The sequence below is a fragment of the Acanthaster planci genome, linkage group LG20, assembly GCF_054643075.1.
Source record: "Acanthaster planci isolate LZ-2023a linkage group LG20, COTS_SCS, whole genome shotgun sequence".
Lineage (NCBI taxonomy): Eukaryota > Metazoa > Echinodermata > Asteroidea > Valvatida > Acanthasteridae > Acanthaster > Acanthaster planci.
The window spans coordinates 11,636,263-11,656,759 of record NC_141796.1 but is presented as its reverse complement, the minus strand read 5'-3'; the positions used below and the strand labels follow the sequence as shown (position 1 = coordinate 11,656,759).

Genomic DNA, 20,497 nt, shown 5'->3' with positions numbered 1-20,497 from the left:
CACATTGTTTATATTCCTCCTTTCCCCTTACCAGCTGTTGAGATTTTTGAAGCTGTATGAAGTCATCCTCTGTACTGTACGGATTCCAGACAATACCAGCTGCTCTGTCTGGTTGGTGTGTTACAGGTACAATCACAACACCTGTCGTTTTCTCTTCAAAATCTCTCCCCCTAAGCATCTTATTACCAACTTCTCCCAAGGAAGGATCTAACTCTTTCTCTTTGCTAAAATGATAAAATATAAGAAAGATTGAAATGTTTTTTATGAATAAATTTGCCAGTTGGTTTATGTGTCTCGTTTCTATTTACATTTTGGATGTCCCATTTTTTCACCATACTTTTTTCCAATCAAAAAAGGAACAATTTATTAAGCCCTGCAAAGCCAGTTTGCCACACATCAGGAAAATACAATTTCATCCAAGTCCTATGAACTACAATCATTGCTTGGTTGCATTTAACAGGCTTGATACATGCACACAGCTCTTTATATCAACTAAGGCCATGTCTAAAACAGGCTTCCAGACCAACGGCTAGGTCTAGTGTCTGCGGATCTCTGCATATTCTCAGTGGACAAAACATATCCATTCTACTCACACATCAGCAGCTGAACTGTTCATAGAGTCCGATATTTTCCTCTGAAATAAACTCTGTAAAAAAAACGGCGTCAATATATTGCAATAAATGTCATGAGTTATCCACTCTATCATACTGTGGTTTTTGTAACCAACAATCCATGACCCCAAAAATTTGGTTTTGCACACAAATTAAAAACATCCCTCTGTGCACATAAAAACCTACATAACCTATCTGTTATCTTTTACTGCGCACCTTTCACTTCAACAATTTCAATCAAACCCCCAAAATACAATTTTCTAACCGATACCTGATTATCTTTGGTTTTGCTTGTTTGTTCCTCTTGTTTTGTTGCTATGGGTGTGTTACTGGTTGCAAAGAGTAAAGCTGGGGAGACAGCATTCTTTGGCAAACCAACCAATGAGAAAGCTTCATCAATCAGGTCATGAACTCTTCTCCTTGCTTCCTGTAGAGCTTCTGGTCGTTTTTGTCCAGACGTCTAAAACAAGTGAGGCAGACAAAAAAGGGTCACTTTTTAATTCTGCCACACAGAACTTCACACTTAATAATGTAACTTTGTAAACACACTTCTCTGCTTTTATATTCCCCATTTGAAAATAATCATGGCTGACCACCATTTTTAATTCTCCTATGGTTCAAGATTAACAAAAAATATACAGCTTGTGAGATTATATAATGAAGGAAACAGAGAAAAAACGACACACAAGATTTAAGGTCCTTAATTCAATGAGATCCCACATTCATTACAATTCAGAAAAATAGAACACATCAGGAAATGGTCCCAACTGCTACACACTGACACAGTCCTTGTATTATGCGATATGCTCAATGCATACAAAGGCAACCTATCACAAATCACAGGAAAGAAAAAAATTACCAAACCTGCATTTACATGTGTCGATAATACGGAAATGGAAGGACAAATACATGTTTTATCAATACTTCTGTTATGCACAATTTGAAAAATCAAACTTCAATTAGACAGGCCTGTTTTACATCACTGACACGACATAAAAAGTTTAAGTAATGAAAACAGAAAGGTCAGTCAATGCTTTGAGGACTAGTTTCCTCTCCAATTCCAGACAATAGATGAAGCAAACACAAGAAATCAATAAAAAATCTTGGCAATATGCACCTATACACTGCTCCAAATTGGGTGCCTAGCAACCAGTATGCAAATACTATATCAACATGCTCAAGTCTGTCAAGATCAAAGGTTAAAGGTCACCCACACAGACAGCAAACCAATCACAAGGTCTCTGTGAATGTCACGTACACAAAACATTATTGTATTGGCCTTTAAAAACCAACTGTACATGTCTGGAATTCACTTGGCTAAAGCTACAGCGAGCACTGTGATCAGCTGGTCCAACCCAAGGCTGCAAGTTGAGGTAAAATGGCCCTAATTGAAATCACTGATTGTTACTTGATTACAGTATTTCTTCACTATCAACTTTATGCACAGGCTTAAGTTCCATTTGTCAGCTTGTCAGTGTTTCACAAACCACATTGTGCCCAGTAGGCCTGTTCAGTTTAATGACTAGCTTTGTGCAATGACATAACAAATACTGTTAAATGTGAATTGTATACCACTGAAGCATCTAGAGTAATTTGTCACATCAGACACCTCAACCTGACTCCAACGTTCCAATAATGAAGGGTCACGTTATGGTGTCACTAACAAACAGCCATTAACCACTTCACGCTGGATGACGTGTAAACACAAATAATTTTCCTTATTTGTTCCACGGAGGACGTGTTCACTCGTTTAAGAATTTTTTCCTTTTCCGCGGTTGATGTACCAGTATTAACAGGTCATGTTTGGTTGGTTCAAAGTGCAAACAAAAGCGCCCCCAGCAGCTTTTTCAGGCAAGAAAATCCAACATTAAGTGGTTAAAGTAGATATATGTACATGTAAGGGAAGCCCTACAATGGAAGATACAGGTAATGTATACATCAGAACATCATATGCAAGGGAATTTCCACTTCTTTCAGTGTTGTCTGAAAGACCCATGTATGATTCTTTGTATATACCGGTACACAACTATTGGGTGAAATGAAACGAAAGTTTAGAGGTACTGTACATGTGTACATATACATATCAACATTACCATCTCTCTCCCTAGCAGTAGAAAAAGACTCGATAGCATTTTCAGGATAAGCAAAGTAATAATGCACCCGAACTTCAATTGTGGTGAATATTTGCAATGAATGAACCTTAGCATGGCTCAGCAACAAATTCCTTTTTGAGATTTGCACACTGCATGGTGCATGCACAGGTACTGTACATGCTACACGTGTACGTGTCATTCATGCTTACATACAAGGATTAGTCAGACCAGCAGGATCAGTGTCCCTGCTAGCAATGGCACAATTCAACATTTCATCAGATTTCTCATCAGTGAATCTGGAAATAACCTCATCATTTGCATTTTATTGACCAATATCTGAGCGTGAGACATCACCTGAGGTGCACATTGTACCAGGTATCAGTTTATTTTCTTTCTCAATGATTCTCAAGTGCAAGGTGCCTGTGAGAAATCATTCAAAAATTTAAATTTCAACCCAACTACCCTCTTGCTTTCTCTGTATTTCTCACACTGAAATAAGAAACTTTTGTAACTTAAGTATCCTTTTCATATAATGCATGTATTAAGCATGGGAAAAAACCTGATCTTATTTTAAACAAACATACATGTATAAGCTTTGTTGAGCCAGCATGAGCATTGGTGATAGCTATGAATTCAATTTCAGTGATTAGCAGGATGGATAAAATCTTGTATTTTCTCCCTAATTATTTCTTCATAGATTAGATGCTCACAGAAATTGTGTGGGTCACTGATTTCTTCCAGACAGTGAATACATTGGACCAGCAAACTGTTGTTTTAAATTGTCTCCAAGACAAAGGCCAGGCAATGGTACACAATATGAGTCATTTCAGTCACATTAAATTATCACCAGATACAATGGCCCTATCAGGAGAGCACTTCAATTATACTGACACTTTAAAATATCACAAATACTTCCTCACTTTCCTTTCCCATTCTAATTTGGAAGAAAAAAAAATGGGAAATCAGTTGACCTGAGAAAAATCAACTGTGACGCTGTTATAATGTAGGCCCTACATCAATGGCGCCATATTTTATTCCTGGGGAAAGTCCCAAGATACATACAAGCATGCAATCCTCTGACCTTTGTACAGACATGTACATCATACATTAACAACAAGGTCACGTCTCAATTTCTGCTGATTAAATAAAGTGTGCAATGTCAATGACACAATCATGATTCACCACCACTCTTCCGCATTTCTCACGGGGAATTTTACAGTAAAAAGAAATCTTTTAGCAGAGGAAAGAATTATCAGTATAAATATAGATCTACTGCACTACCAGTACCCATTCTTCAGTGTTATTGGTGAATCACAGTCTCTGTATCTACCACCATCTCCATCCGACATTTTTTGTCAACAAGTCAGCTTTAGAACTCACATCTTTCCAGATCTAACAGTGAGTACAGCATGCATGATCAATATCTCTCCAAATTTGTCAGAGACTGAAATCTGGGGTTAATGGCACATTATAAAAGCTGCAGGAACCAATATATTTGTTGCTTTAAATTAAGTTATTTTCTTTAGGGGGGTTAGTTTCTTTTTAATACTTTTGTGCCTTTCACTTGTTTACATGTACATCTTCAGTACATGTACCGCTATACACGTACATTACATCTACATTACTGTATTTTGACAGGGTTCCCAGAGAAAGCAAACAACCAAATTCTAGGGCTTTGCAAGGACTTTCTAGGACTAAAAGATGATGATTTCCATTACATTTAATGCCACAGCCACTAGGGGCTGACTGTAAACGTACCAGTACAGTTACATCAAAAGTGACCCTTGAAAAATACCGTAACCCTTGTATGATCTTGATTTCCATGACTTTTCATGACACCTTTTTTTCCCAAGATTTTGTAGGATTTTACATGGCCCTGGGAAACCTGTTTAAACCTCTTTTTTATCTTCATGTTTACCCTGTACGGTACATGGACAATAACTACAGGACCTCGATTTATCCAAGAAAGGAAACCAAATCATAGACACAATGTAATTCTCTATAATTAACTTCTTGATATTTTCATACATAATGGATGTTTAGAGAATGTACTGGTATTTCTCTGCTTCATCCAAGTACAATGATATCCTAAATGTTATAACTCTACAGTTAACCTTTTCCATGTACATGTAAATACAAATACAGCATGTACGTGTAATATTCAATCATTTCTGCTTTTACGTGAGACGTCACAAGCAAGCCTACAGATGCATGTCATGACATTCTATGCCAATGCATACATGTGCATGTACAGTACCTGAACATGTACATGTGTAGGGTTAGGGACGTACAGTACATGTACATGAACCCTTCTTTTCTAACCTCTGTATTGACTGAATGTTATTCTCAAGCTAAATGTGATTCAGCCACCGTTTCCTGCTTTATCAATCATCAATCAAACTACTGTACCGTAGTATTGCAGCTACATGTACATGTACAACAGAAACGCAGACTATGTTTGGCAGCATACAGGCAGTCTGCATCCATCAACACCAATGACTTCTGAATTGTAATCAGCATGATTCAGCCTAGGGTGGATCTAGAATTTTAAGAGGACTTGCAAACTTGGAGGATCAAATGTGGTGTAAACAGTGGGCACAAATTCAACTTTTCCATCAGTTTGATTTCAATCACTCATGATGACAACCATCCAAATGTTCAACCCTCTTCTTTTCAGAGCAATCCTTTCCTAATTCAAAAGAAAATTCCTTCTACATGCACTGTACTTGTATGTTACCACAAATCTTTCACACTTTAAAACTTAACCCATAACTTTGCCTTGCCTTATATCTTGCCTTTGACTAGTGTAACACAGAAAGTTACCTTAATCTAATCACTTTTTTTTAACTCAGCCACATATGCAGAGTGATTGATAAGGCAAACAATTAATCGTCAACATTTAAAGTTCCAGAGTTCACTCAGGCTTCTCCCTCCATCTTGTCAAAACCCTTTCAACCGTGACCACTCCATTGAATGATGCACCACAAGGTGGTGTACATGAACATTTCAGTCCACACTGCTCACTCATTAGGTTGCATTTTTCCCAGAAGGATGCCACTACGCCCTTTGACCCCCCTGGCTTCCAAACCACAACAGACACAAAAAGCTTGTCACCCTTTTAAGTCCTGTCCTGAACAAAGCCAAGCCACCACACAGTACCCCAGCCCCCTCTATCTGATGGTCAACACTGATCAGTGAAACTTTTGAAGCTCATAAGCTGTATGCAGCATACATCTATACGAGGCCAGTGTTGTTCATAGCAGGTACAATAGCAGGTACAAGAGGTTCTTTTCTATCATTTTAAGTGAAGGCTCAATTCACTGAGGAGTGAAGACACATTGTGGAAGCTCTGTACATGTACATGCTGTAAGTGCAAGTTATATATTACAGGTATGCATTGTAACTTTATCCATCTCATCACAGGTAAATTAAATGTATGCAGATAAATGTTATGTACTTCTGTTTACATGCTTGTATGGGGTGTCGGTCACTTCACCCCATTCCCACTTCGCCCCACCGATTATCGTTCATTCCTTTCTTTTAGCTTTAAGTGAGGCTTATGCAACAACTACAGTATAAATGTTGACAGAGTAGCCAGCCAAGTCATGTATTATTGCAAGTATTAAGTTTGTCATATCATCTCTTCACCAGAATTAAATAATTCCTCGAGAAGAAGAGGAGATTTGAGGAAACATTCATTAATTTAACTTTATTTCAGCATGGGCACCCCAGAGGTTACACTGTCAGTAACAACCTAAAAAATGACGGATGCATCTTTCTCATTCTTCCCATAAATGACCTGACAATTACAGAACAATGTAAATATTGTGCAGAATTTTGTATTAATTTTAAATAAAGAGAATGAGAAATACATGTAAACCCAATGTAAGTCCAACTATTCAGCATGGAGTCAACAGTGAATGAATGCCATAGAGATGTCTATGACTCCATCTCTCCACATATGAAGAAGCTTGTTACACACTCAAACACCGATGGGGCAAAGTGGAACAGGGCAAAGTGTCGGCGGGGTGAAGTGAGGATGGGGTGAAGTTGTGGTAGGGCAAAGTGGGGATGGGGCAAATAACTGTAAAGCCTTTTACATGTACATGTATGTAGTACTGATATTGTCTTCCATTTATCATACATTTGTCTGCTTATTTTATATGGGTACAACATGACCAGCATATGAGTTATATGCCGCTTCCTTACACAGTGTAAATGTACATATGTACATGTACATGTATGTCAGCAGATATCCATTTGCACTTTTATTACTTCAAGATGGATACATGTACAAGTAGGGTTGAACTACATATACTTGCACACATGTACATGGGCATTTAATACACAAATCCCACATCCTTATGGTAAACGGAGTACATGTACCTGCTGGCACCTGCTACTTTTACAATCCATTTGAGAACAGCTATAACAAAATACCAGCACTTTGGAGTTACTGTAGATCATCAGTCTGATTCCATTCTGCCAACTATCCAGTTGTAAATTAATTTTTTACAGAGTGAAAAATGAAAGTGAAACTTGGAAGTTTAAGTAAATTTCCTTTTCCTTGTATGCAGGAAGGTGTTCATCAATATCTGAGCTAGCAACCTTAGCCGCTGACAGGCATCACAAGGTTAACCCAACTGGCTCCTCTCCACCGGTAGATATATACATTGACTTGGGACTTCAAACGTTAATCAGCCAAGAGCTCAGACATCAAATCTCAGTATTTGTCAATCTCCAGTCTTCGCTTCTCTAACTCCCCATCAAGTTTGCACTTGGCATCCCACCACACTAAGTCGTCATGGATACCAGAGCCAATGACTTCTATCTGTTCTTCCGTAGTGGCAATCACCACGAGATGCATAAGAACTTGATCAAGCTCTCTCGTAACTCCAGCCTAGACAAGCAAGATCTGGCTCTTCTAGTCCTCATGCTGACCCAATACATGTCCGACACACTGACAAGGAGACAAGTCCTGGGGGATGCAGAATGCAAAGAAGCCTTACAGACGATACTTGAGACGGTACAGCAGAATGAGTCTGCAAGGAACACACAGCCAACACAGACTGATGTGGATGAGATCATGAATCTTTTGATTACATCACCTGCTCTGCCGGACGTCTACTAGAGACAATATCATGGATCACATCATTACCCACATAAACACTCAATGACAGTAAAGAAGGACAGCTACATGTACATGTAGTCTGCTTGGTGAGAAACCATTTTGTAATGCACCTGCTCTAAACTTCGACCCCGTACGGTATTGTTGTATTTCAATAATACACAGAAATCAAAACAATGAAGTTTTATAAAGCAACTACATGTACCAGTAAGAAAAAACTACATTTTATGGTTGTCTCTTAAACCGGTGGTAATGTCAACTGCTGAATATTTGTAAATTAGTACATGGCTTTTAGTTGTTGAATAGAAAGGGTGCCTGATGTTTCTTCGGTTAAATTTGGGGTTTTTACATTCATTTACATGTATGTCAATAATGAAAACTTTAAGACATCATTGTTACATTTAATGCTTTTTATTTTATCAGGATAAAACGCTCTATCTCCATGAGAAAACGGAAGTGTTTTAGGCAAGCTGTATCCAAAGGCTGACATCCCTGTATACATGTTTTGCTTAAATGCTGTAATTTTAAAATACTTTATTTCTACACTGTTACAATGTGGCACACAGAGGCAAAACTAAAACTAAGCCCCCCCCCAGAAATTAAACCATTTGCTGACAGCCTACATTGGTCAGTGTGTTAACTGCACCACTGGTAACACATGCAAATGTACAGTGTGATAGCCACTTGGCCACATGCCGAGTGCAACTTTGTTTTCAATACAGACTGGGGCAGGTCTTAAATATTATGTACATGTAGGCCTATTTTTCCCACTTTTCATTGGGGCATAAAAATTGCATGTGCCAGAATCCATTTTTATCACTTTTTACAACACATTTACTTGAACTTTGCTCTGTATCTAACTTAATTCAATTTTCACGTAGTTACCTGGATGTAGGAACACTGAAATGTACATGTAAATGTGATCAATTCATACATGTACATCGGCATTAAAATTTTGTAATGCAACTAAAATATATTTTTTGCTGGAAAATTGGCTTTTGTGCAATACATGTAGCTACAAAACATTAACAGTTTTAGCACGATGCGATACAGAAAGTGAAAAATGCTTAAATACATCTCTTTGCCGATGAATGATTAATTAAACAGTCCATTCAGCCCATATTTTGTCGACCATGCTGCACTGACATGACGATTTGTTGCTTTGTATATTCCCTGTAGAAGCTAACAATACATGTACCTGTACACTTACTTTATACATGTACAATGTATGTACAGTGGAACGGCACAATAATGAACATGCCCAGGTTCCGGCTAAATGTTTGGTATACAGTGGAACACTGTTATAACAAGTTCCTTGCTATATTAGTTACCTTGTAGTATCAGTCATGAAAAGAAAGAAAAACAAAGACTTGGGACCTCAAACTATCGTTGTTAGAAACGTGACTTTATATAAACAGTGCTCTTCTTATGTGAGTTCGACTGTAGCGGTGTTCGGTATAGCGGCGTTCCACTGTATTAACTCTAAAGTCTAACAGCTTATGAATAAATCAATAGGGACGGGGACCAGTCCAAGATCACAGTGGCATGGTGCGTGTAGGCTCTCCATGTATCATTATGCCAAAGATACCTGTAGATGTTTGGTAAATATAGGCCTACAGTACATATACGTACATGTATGTACATGTACAGTCACATACAGTTTTTGTACACAAAATTTAGAAAGCAGAAGAAAGAACAATAATTCAAATCCCTTAATTTCATATTTTTGTATCCCGTGCATCAAAACAAGAAGCAGAATAAGCTTAGCAGTAACTTAAATCCATTTAATCTGGTATTCCAACATGGAAAGAGCCTACGGCCACACTAACAAAGGTTACGCTTCAAATAGTATTATAAACAGAGGGAGACAATTTTCAGGTTCCAGCCAGAGAGTATTTGGATAACGGATACCACATCAAAGTGAAATAAATGCCATTTTATTGATTTTCATAAAGAAAGGTTTGGCCTCAGTTAGAAATGTCTGTATCCAGTTCATCACTTTTCTTCTTTCTTTTTGCTAAGGTTCAATTAAAATCAACTTCTAACTGAACCAAATTCTAAACCTGTGTCCATCTACAATCACTTACTGCTACAGATCACTCACCTGTCTCTTGCTAGCTTTCCTTGCATAGTGAGTATCAGGTAATATTGGGTCAGATGTCCTCCCTCCAAAATCACTTTCTTGCATCTTGTTTCTTCGTTTACTGGACTTGCCTTGTGATCTTCTCAGAACAAAAAGTCAACAGAAAGAGGAAATGGGAACCAAGCAGTTTAACAATTTTTTGGAGGGACGGGAGATACATGAAACCGTATTTCCCTTCCCTCCAAAATATTTATTTGTTTTCCTTAATTCTAAAAGTTTCCCAAATTCTACAAAATGAAATTGAAGCAGGTGACAAGATGCTCGACTAATGTCTACAAAAGAGACAGGTGCAATTGTCAAAGACTTACTTTGAGCGCCTTTCGGGAGCAACATACGTCCGATCTGATTGGTCAGGTATTATGTCTGGTTCCAAGACTCGTGAAATCTCTCGCTGAGCTTCACGGTAGATGCGCCTTAGTTCCTCTGCCTCACCTGAAACAACATTGAAATCTTCAGGAACAACTGGTACGAGACAGCTTCTACTAATTCTAAAAACTGAAAACTTGCCCATTTTGTTCAATGGTTTAAAACAAACTTCCAATGGGCCTGGTGGATCCTTTGGTTGGAAATGAACTTGGCTAATTCACAAACAACTAGGAAATGCAAGCATTATGATGGCATTACTACCAAAATAATGAACACGCTCCACCAACATGTATCTTTCCAATCGATGACGGGGGCGCTTCTGCTCCAGGCAAATGAACATCTATGGATTGAGGAAAAAGAACAAGATGGGGGAGGGGAAAGACAGCTTAAAAGGGGGAGGAGTGTTGAAGACTGCATTTGAGGTCAACAGTCCAACACAGATAAGAAGAACATTGCTAATATGCCATATTTATAACAAGGACATTTTTAGGTCCCAAGTCTTTGTCTTTCTTTGTTTTCTATTACTGGTATTACCAGGTAAATGTCATGACAAGGTGATTTGTAAAGTTCCACTCTATCTTAATTAGGTCATCTTGACATCTCATGACTACAACAATAAGGGGCACTAGAGGAGGGTGGACAGAGGATAGTGACAGGGGACATGATGGAAACATAGGGGGTCATGGTGTGAGTTGAGTAGCACTATGGTATTTTAATGCTCACGAGATGTAGAGAGTGAATGAGGTGAGTCTCTTCTAGATGACCTTCCTGACCTATGACCTGACTTCAAATTCCACTCATCCCCATTATGGCCCTGGTTGATAGGAGAAATTAAAAACACAAAACAGTTCAAAAGAGAACTCTTGTTTTATTTCAGCTGCACAGCAACCGGCTGATTGTGTCTAAAGTATGAACCACAAAAACAGAAAAGATGAACTAAAAAAACCCACTGCCTGAAAAGTGCAAGCAACATGTAGCTGCCTTGATATAAAGGCTGTCCATGAACATACATGTATGTGCTGTGTAGTCTGTTCTGTCAAATTACAAGCTTATGAGGTGATTTTGCAAACTCAGGGTTTGGGTACAGCCTGTAGGAATTCGGCTGAGATGTATGTAAGCTGTGTCTGGCTTTCAGAGCTGTTGTTAAGTTTCTTGTCAGCATGTCTCCTTGTATCTACAATGGACCACAGACCTAAATCTAGCTGTAGATAACAGAGCAAAGACCTAATCCTAGCTCTGTTTGACACATTCCAATACAGTCTTAGTTTCTTATTGCCCCTATCGGCTTCAAGTGGAAATAAAAGAGGGCATGTTTTTCAATGAAAATGTCGGTCCTGTGGTAGGAATTCACCATGTAGGCATACAAGTTTACGTATTTGGTACATGCTGAGCATGTGCAACAAATTCATTCTGGAACATATGGTCTTCCTGAATGCGTGCAGGACACTGGTTGGAAACCTCACCAGCCTGTCTGTCTTTTTGAAAGGAGTACATGACTACCGAGGAGGGGTGAGATTCTTTAAATTTCAATAAATTCTTCATGTCTGGTAGCTTTAAGCTTAGCACTCCCATCAAGTAATGACACCAATGCTTTAATAATGAGCCAAGTCAGCTTCAATGATGATGATAAATGCTTAGAGTCCTTCAATATTACAATGGATGTTATAAGCTTTAGAAAGATGCATCACTGTCATTATCTGCTGTTTTATCACGTGGTGGTTATGTTTCTGAAATCATTGCTTACTATTTGTGATCTCAGAGGCAGCAATCTTGGCTGGTTCCTCCCACTTGATCGGTGACTTCTCTCACTTGAATTCAAATCTAGCGATGATGCAGCTTTATGGAAAGCATCTTCCCCATTCACTGCAAGGGTCTTCTTGGCTGCCCCTTCCTTGAGGGAGTTCAACTCTAGAGGGGGCACTGCAAGGTCATTACCATGAAGACTGAGGTCAGAGGAAGAAGATGAAGAGTATGCATCCGCATCCAGCCTGGGAGAGAAAAAGCAAAATGAAGAAACTTTTTCGGGGGTACTGTATAGTACACAGACAAAAGTAAATTTTGTGCAAAAAATACATGCTTTGCTGTCTTTGAATGAGACAATTGTTTATTTTTGCTGTCATGGTAACAGTCTAATCTAATCTGTCAATCCTTGATGAACTAGAATCCAAGCAGTAACAGCGAAGACCATCCAACAACTAAAGCTATCTTCATACCTTGCAGCGTTAACTGCAGTCAACTGCTTCTTGAGGATCGATCCAGTTCCACTACTCTGTAGTCTGACTTTGGAACCGGCACTGCTGGTTTCCTTAGCAATCACTGCATCCACAGTACCATCCGTCTCCTTGGCAATGTCAAATCCTCGTGGTGTCTGGTTAGGACTTTTGTAGGGTCTGTAGGGGTACTGTTCAGAAGAATTTTATTTTTCATAAGATATTAAACAAAAGTCAATAAAACTCCAGCAAAGGCATCACTCTGCTGTGACATAATTAAGTTTAGCAAATATTTCCTAACCTCAATGAATAATTTAAAAAGAAATCATTGCTAATGTTTTACAATACTTGGGTTGTTTGTGGGATCGGAATCAATCTACGGGTAAACAAGAGACACTCAATTTCCACCATTTTTCCAGACAAGGAAGGTTACTCAGTTTCCTTATTCCTCCCCAGATATCCACTCTAACTCCACCCACCTTCTGCTTATGTTGCAGCATCTTCAAAGTATCCATATCCATTGGTCCATCACGGGCCGATTTCGGTCGAGGACGACAACAGATACGACAGACAAAGAAACAACAGCAGCATCCACAAAACATCAAAGCAAGACCACCAAAGACACCCAACACAATCCAGAGAGGGGTCAAATCAGGAGGCGGACTCGTTGTTATGACAACTGCTTCAATAAACTCTGCAATTGAGAGAGAATTCAATTAATTGACAACTAGAGAAAAGTGACTCTATAGCACAAAAATGTTCATTGCACTATGTGCAATGTACACGTACTGGTATGCTAATCTTTTGCAAAAATACAGTTTCCTTCAATAAAAGCCAAGAGTCAAGATAACATGAAACAATACCTACCAGTTGGAAAGGATTGGACCACTACTTGAAGATAAAATGTCAACTCCTGGAGGGTCAGTTCACTGAATATTGCCTTGGACTCCCCTGCAGGTATACTGGTATCACCCTCTGCTATATAGAACACCAAAACAGCACTTTCTGGGTAGCTGACATCACGTGACACATCAATCACCTACAGAAGGCAATATGAATATTCATAAGACAGTAGTGCAACCAATTTCTTCTTTCTTCTAGCAATGTAAAATACAAAAACTTCTGCAAACTGCTTGCAGACTGATACACACATCAACAAGTTCAAAGGTCTGATATTTGATCCTACCAAAATCATTCCCAAAGGCAAGTTTTGTTCAAGGCAACATGACCATTTCTCATTTTGCCTTTGACTGAAAAAAATTCTGCTACAATCAAAACATCAGGCTCTCTAATGTTTCCATTCATTTGTTGGATTGTGTCTTTCAAGGAAAACACTGGTGTCTGGTGTACAGTCCATGGGTTGACTTTTCTGTTTATTGATTAATATACAAAGAGACTATCTGTCAGTCAGGCTGTCTGTCTGTACCTGTGCTGTGTTGCCATCAACAGTAACAGCCCTTTTTCTTCGTACATTCAGCAAAGGGTCATTGTCAGGATTGAGTTGCTCCAGCAGATCTTGAACCACGGTAGCACGTGCATCTTTTAGAGCTTTTCCTTCTGAGTAGGCAGTGGCAAGGCTGGTCTCCATGGCAACAATGAAATCTCTTTGTTTGACATCAATGTCCTCTTGAATGGAAACATCTGCAATTACCAGTGAGCAAATAACTCTCTTGGCCTACAAATATAAGTACATTGTGCATGTATTTCAAGTTACATCAGCCCAAATGTAAGACAGAAACTGCATCAGAGCAAGAGCTTAGCATTAATGATCAAATTTACTTAACTATCAATAACTAAATATTTGCTCACAATTGCTTAAACATTTCTTTGTTTTTCAGAAGTGATAGCTGATTTCATTATCTTCTTTTGAATTTACGTGTGCCACTCAGTTGAAGCTTTATGGCTTTCTCATTGCAGTATCCTCATCACAGATACAAAAATTTGCGAATATTCTTTGGAGTATGCCTGAAGTGAAAACATACATGTAACTAAAATGACTCACCTACTTTCAGCCAGAACGGATTTGTAGAAAATGAACGATCCAGTGTTGGGTATGTTAAACTTGATGTTGTCATGGCAACTGTTGCTGTTGTCAAGGCAAGAAGTTTTCGGCTTGAAGGCTGGATTTGCTCTGTTTGTGACATTGGTTGAGATGGCTTACTCGAGCATCCAGCAACAAAACTAGGAAATGCTGGCAGCGAGCTGACATACGATACATGCGAAGCTGTTATGGGTGGAGTTTTAGTTGATGAACTGAAGTCTTTAGCTGATAGTTCTCTAGACATGCTTAATACTGATGATAATGGACTGGCATGCAATGAAGGCGAAGCTGTTATGGGTGGAGTTTTAGTTGATGAACTAAAGTCTTTAGCTGATAGTTCTCTAGACATGCTTAATACTGATGATAATGGACTGACATGCAATGACGGCGACGCTGTTATGGGTGGAGTTTTAGTTGATGAACTAATGTTTTCAGCCGACAGTCCATTAGACATGCTTGATACTGATGGCAATGGACTGGCATGCAATGAAGGTGAAGCAGTTACAGGTGGAGTTTTGGTTGATGAACTAACGTTTTCAGCCAATAGTCCATTAGACATGCTTGATACTGGTGGCAATGGACTGGCATGCAATGAAGGTGAAGCAGTTAGGGGGGGAGTTTTGGTTGCCGATGAACTAACATCTTCCGTTGACATTCCATAACGCATGTTTGAAATTGATGGCAACGGGCTTGCAAGCAATGAAAGCGAAGCAGTTAATGAGGGAAGCGTATTAGCTGATGAACTTAAACCTTTAGCTGATAATCCACTGGATATGCTTGATACAAATGGCAATGGGCCCGTATGCAATGAGGGAGAGAAAGTTAGTGGTGGAATCTCAGTTGATGTACTCAGCTCTTCCGCTGAAAATCCAGTTACATAGAGCATTGCTTGCAATGAGTTTGTTGATTGTGGAGTTTCAGTGGATGAACTAAAATCTGAGCTTGGAAGATTAGCTCTTCTAGAGAGGGCTGGCAGTTGGCTTGCAGTTAAGGAACGTAAAGCGGTTATTGTAAGTTGTGGAAGTTTTGTAGACAAATTCAAATCTGTAGTTGATGATCCACCGATTAAACTGAAAAACTCTGAAATGTCGCTGAGATATGAGTCCAGGGAAGGATTAGGTTGTGCAGTTTCACTAGACAGAAGTACGGTTTGACTAGACACTTGATCATTCACAACGCTGGATATCATTAGTGTTGGATTTGCCGATACCAGTAATGGAAGGGAAGCAGGAGACAGAAATTTAGCCAAGGAAGAGAAGGTTGAAACAGTACCCAACTGACTTGATTGAAAAGAAAGCAAAGAAGTCTGTGGATGACTTTTAGCTGAAGAGGTCAGAGTGGATGACAGAAGACCACGGAACATAAAGGACAGGTCTAGTATTTGGCTTGCTTGCAATGAAGGTGAAGCTGACAACTGCAGAATTGTTGTCAGTGAAGAGGATACATCACGTGACCATTGAATTTCATCTAAAAAGCTTGATGAGGCGACATGCTGGACTGGACTTGAGGATGGAGAAGGTTGTAAGGTTGCAGTCAAAGCAAAAACTGTGTTTTTTGCTGAAATATCAGAGTCCAGATTGGAAGATGAATAGAAAGAATTTATATGTGGATGATCAGCTTTAGTAGCAGAAGCTGTGATGCCGTCACTGGGTGAATGACTGAACAAAAAGCTAGGTGGTTGCATTTCTTGCAAAGCTGTGTTCCAATCCTTCAGATTATAGTTACTCATAGAACTTCTGTTCAAAGTGCTTGCAATACCTGCATCAGATGTCTGGTACATATACAATAACCCATCATTCATTTTTTCAGTTGCTAGACCTGTTGCCAATGAAATCTGATACGTCGATACTATGGCAACCGCATCATCGGATGGCTCTACAGTTTCTAGAAAAACAGATGACACCTTTATTGGAAATGTTGATGATGTTGCCATGCCAACAGTGTCAGTCCTCTTAAGATCCAACTCAAGATGGCTGCTGTCAAATTCATATCTTTTATCACTAGATAAAGAATTCCTCAGAACTTGGTTTATGGAGGCCGATGTTTTCATAATGACAACTTCATCTCTGGTACCAACAAATTCTGCAAATGCACTGTACGAAGAGCGTTGTTCAGGCAATGCACTGATATTATCCCAGAAGTCTGTTGATGCTGGAGAATTGTCTTCAGTTGCCATTGGAATGTCATCACTATGGATAAGACTTGGGGTCTTTGTGTTAAAATTACTGTCTTCGTATGACACACTTGAAACAGATGCTGAAAGAAATCCAAACGTTTCCGTAAACATTTCAAAACTTGGGAGAACATGACCAGATGTGTAGGTTATGGGTGTTGGAACCCTGGTTGATGCCAATTCGTGCACACTAGGAAACAGCAATTGTTCACTCAGTAATGGTAAAATAGAGGTAGACACTACGGTAGTCTTCAGCTCAAGTTGTGAGTTTGGAGAATTTGATATACTTTTGGAGGACCCTAAAACAGTTTTCGTTGATCCAACATAACTTTCCACATCAGAGGTTTTTGATGACAGAGGTGAGCCATCCAATGTTGACCTGGATGTCAACATAGTCATCCTCTCTAACTGGGTGAAAGAGGAGCTCATGGGAATGACAGCACTGTAGGATATCTGCTCATCTTGCTGTACTGTTTCAATTGGTGGGAATAAAACTGAAGACAACGAAAGCTGTGTTGTGATTCGCTGGTTTGAAAGCATAAAAGTCTTCTTCATTTCTATTGGTGAAGTTGATGCGAGCTGCTGGCTCATTGGCTCAAAAGATGAACTACGGATATGTGTGAATGATGGTATTGAAAGATTAGCATCATGAAACAAAGTAAATAAGGATGGGGTTGGCAAGACAGGCATGTTGCTCATAGTAGCAACCAGAGCAGATGGAGATCTAGTCTGTGAAACCAACAAACCTTCTGTTGACTGGATAAAGTTGGATTGATGAGAGCTCATCATGACTGGACTTCTAAATGAAGACTTGGGCTTGGCTAGCACAGAACTAAATGAGGAAATCTCAGGTAATCCTGGAGGGAAAAAAAACACCATTAAAAACAATGATAATCTCTGCCGAGCAAGTTCTGCTTGATCTTTGGTATGGTTATTCATTGCTCCCCGCACTAATCTACACCCCATGGTCCATGTATGTCAAGGTTAGCAGAGTCAAAAGAGGGAGGCTCATGTCATTCAGAAGCATGTTCCCTCTGGCACACTTCATGGAAAGCCTACCCCTGGGGTGGGGATTTTGTCACTTCGAAAAATGTAGCAATCCCTCTCCTTGGTCAGGTAGCCTGAGGGGGGAGATAATGCTTTACATGTATCACTTTGGCAGTCTTAGATATGTACAAATACTCTGAACTGGTTACATTATTATCATTATTATGTACAAGTAAGTTCTGGTAATGTTACCAAGGATTCCTCAACTGAGCGCCCTAGGCACTGTAAGCTTGCAAGCCTTGAAGAAAGACGTAGAGATGAGACAATGAGAGGCAGTTACAGTTTTACAGGTGGGAGGAAAACCCCAGAGGAATATTCTGGGTACACGTAAAACCCACAGAACCAGGTAGGGACTGAAAACCCAATTCATGGACCAAGCTGGGAATTGAACCCGGACCGCAGAGATGAAAAGCAAGGAAAGAACAACTACGCCAACCTGACCCCATTTTGCACCAAATTACTGTATGCCTTACGACAACACTCACCTGCTGTTGAGGATGTCAGGTTGGTTGATACCAATCCTACCAATGTGATCAGCCACATTGATGACATCATGTGTGACATCACAGCTGCTTCTGATTGGTACATGCTGCTAACTCTTCATTCAGGTAATGAAACAATTTTTGGCATTTGCACTGTCCAAATCCTAGTCATACTGTCAACTCGATGATCTTGGGTTCAAAGATATGACCTTCCCAGGCAAACAGTGCACGACTGGAACTTTATCAGAACTCTCTATTATGAAGGAAAAACATGTGAAAATTTCAAAGAATTAAAACAAAAATGGACAAAGAATATTTTGAAATGTGCAGCTAAAAGATAAAGAAAGGTTTTACAGGGGTTTTAATGTTTTTGGTCTGGTTTTCCCTTACATTGTATTTTTCAGGAAATGGCAGTCATGGTAGAGATTAAGGAATGCAGGTCTGTGTACATGTACTCCGAAATTCTGAAACATCAATGACAGATTTTAATAGCCAACCATTAAGCTACCTAAAGATAATTGCTCCCACAGCCTTGTGTATGTGTGAACGCAATGAATGTGTGGAAAACAACAGCCGTCGGGTATTTTCATGAATGCGCGTCATCATTGTGCAAGATGGGGATTGGACGAGCGAATGGTGTGTTCTCCACACGCTACGATCTGGCAATGAGTTCACACTCAATCCCAAGCATCGTATGTATTCCGGTTAATCATTCATCAATACTCTTAGGCAATGTCGTGCTCTGGGGATCTACGTAATAACCAGACCAAACAGATCCCGACTGTGTTTGGCATTGGTCAACAATCGGGAGTTAATTGCTGAAGTAAATGAATGGCCAATGTGAAGACGACCAAATCAAAACCAAAATTTCAAATTACAAACTGGAAGTCGCCCATATTAATATACATGTACATCAATTGTCAGATGGGGCGAATGAGCCATACATGTAGATGCAAAATGGGACTCATAGAAGGTACATGTATTTCACCGAGTCTCCACTTTTTGGTGTTTGGGTTTATTGTTGTGGGGCCAAGGATACAGAGGTACATGTAGTCCTGTAGACTGGCCTCCAGTCTGGGGCTAGTCTGGGGCTAGACAAAACTGCACTATACATAACATGCCATTTATCATTTATCCACATTTATCTCTTCCTTTTGTAGGTATATACTCTCAAACGTTACTTATTTGGAAAATAAATGAATGAATTGAACTCCAGTAAATTAAAAAGCATGCCAGAAAAGAGAATGTGCATAGATCTTGACTAGACTTTTCGGCTGAACCTCCCAGTCCTGGACGTGATTTTTTCTTCCATACCACATATTTGCTATGGTCCCACAGAGTCGTGCACAAAATGGTCATACATGATGTATGACATTCAAAGGTCAAAGATACAAAATCGGCACCTGAATTACAAGCGTTGTGTACGTGCAGGATTTGTGTTCATGTATACACCAACATGCATAGGTTTACATCAGCAAGAACTTGAACTCAGTCGGCTTCATGAAGATTGTGCATGAAGTAATGAAGTCTTCAGTACCCACACTGGCATTTAGGCCCATTGTTTAGCCCCAGGGGCAGATCCAAGGGGCTTAGGGGGTTAGGGCTCGGAGACGCATAGCCTTTGATAAAGGTGCCCGTGGCAAAATGAATAGTCGCTCAAGAGCGAGGCGCTGGAGGAGACTAGTTTAAGCACCAAACCAATGCACAAAGAAAGACTACACAACGAACCGCACGCACGGCTTTGGAGTTCTGCCCCACGTAGCAAATGTTTTTCTTTACATTTGCTATCGTTTCGGCAGCAAAGCTTGCCCGGCAATGCCCGCCTTTCTTCTCCCTAGCGCGGCGTCAATAGAAACAAGGCAACCCGCGCATTTACATTCGGCTCGGTAAAATGGCCGCTATTTCATACAAAGGTGTTGCAAGTCCAACTTTTTTATAGGCCTAGGCCTACGACCGGCGTCGGTGCCTTCAGCACGTTTAGTCAAAAATTTAAGGCGTCTAAGGAAAGACAGCCTTCACTCCACATTTCATACTTACCTAAATATGTGGACATGACAAAACATAAACTTTACGATAGCAGTGCTGGGAGTCATTTCGTAAATTAATGTACATTGTACGTGTAAACAGTTTAGACTTGAAAAATGCAAGAATTTAGAATTCAGCGTAACGCGCACTTGTCTCTGGTAGCTAGAAACAGCGCCCT

The 20,497-nt window shown here is 39.7% G+C and overlaps 2 protein-coding genes across 10 annotated transcripts in view; one reads left to right on the top strand and one right to left on the bottom strand.

Moving 5' to 3' along the window:
• The window catches only part of LOC110987339 (uncharacterized), a 25,275-nt gene extending 4,778 nt beyond the window's left edge, over nt 1-20,497 (bottom strand). Inside the window, exons 1-15 of one of the 5 annotated variants that reach the window (XM_022249999.2) lie at nt 20,332-20,493; nt 18,298-18,547; nt 17,512-17,622; nt 14,554-14,682; nt 13,978-14,192; nt 13,419-13,590; nt 13,031-13,245; nt 12,555-12,742; nt 12,086-12,329; nt 11,065-11,155; nt 10,284-10,407; nt 9,937-10,054; nt 883-1,071; nt 594-646; nt 32-224 (exon numbers count right to left, since the gene is read on the bottom strand). In XM_022249999.2, the coding sequence (XP_022105691.2) occupies nt 32-224; nt 594-646; nt 883-1,071; nt 9,937-10,054; nt 10,284-10,407; nt 11,065-11,155; nt 12,086-12,329; nt 12,555-12,742; nt 13,031-13,245; nt 13,419-13,590; nt 13,978-14,192; nt 14,554-14,682; nt 17,512-17,622; nt 18,298-18,400 (2,145 nt within the window). In that variant the 5' untranslated portion in view covers nt 18,401-18,547; nt 20,332-20,493. Of the gene's footprint in view, nt 1-31; nt 225-593; nt 647-882; nt 1,072-9,936; nt 10,055-10,283; nt 10,408-10,602; nt 10,682-11,064; nt 11,156-12,085; nt 12,330-12,554; nt 12,743-13,030; nt 13,246-13,418; nt 13,591-13,977; nt 14,193-14,553; nt 17,623-18,297; nt 18,548-20,331 lie in introns of those variants that run through there. The other 4 variants (XM_087130823.1, XM_022250000.2, XM_087130824.1 and 1 more) reach the window with 4 other exon arrangements.
• Nucleotides 1,826-9,894, top strand: LOC110987340 (uncharacterized). 5 transcript variants are annotated; one of them, XM_022250001.2, is made up of 2 exons: nt 1,826-1,984; nt 7,282-9,894. In XM_022250001.2, exon 2 carries the CDS (start codon nt 7,509-7,511, stop codon nt 7,833-7,835), a length of 327 nt encoding a protein of 108 aa, XP_022105693.1. In that variant the 5' UTR covers nt 1,826-1,984; nt 7,282-7,508; the 3' UTR covers nt 7,836-9,894. The 5 variants fall into 5 exon arrangements, with proteins under 5 accessions (XP_022105693.1, XP_086986953.1, XP_086986954.1 ...); XM_087130827.1 differs by lacking the exon at nt 1,826-1,984 and adding an exon at nt 3,829-4,102; XM_087130828.1 differs by lacking the exon at nt 1,826-1,984 and adding an exon at nt 5,258-5,979.

What these genes read in the sequence shown, in the direction of transcription:
- LOC110987340 (XM_022250001.2), top strand. Translation starts at nt 7,509, where the DNA reads ATGGATACCAGAGCCAATGACTTCTATCTGTTCTTCCGTAGTGGCAAT.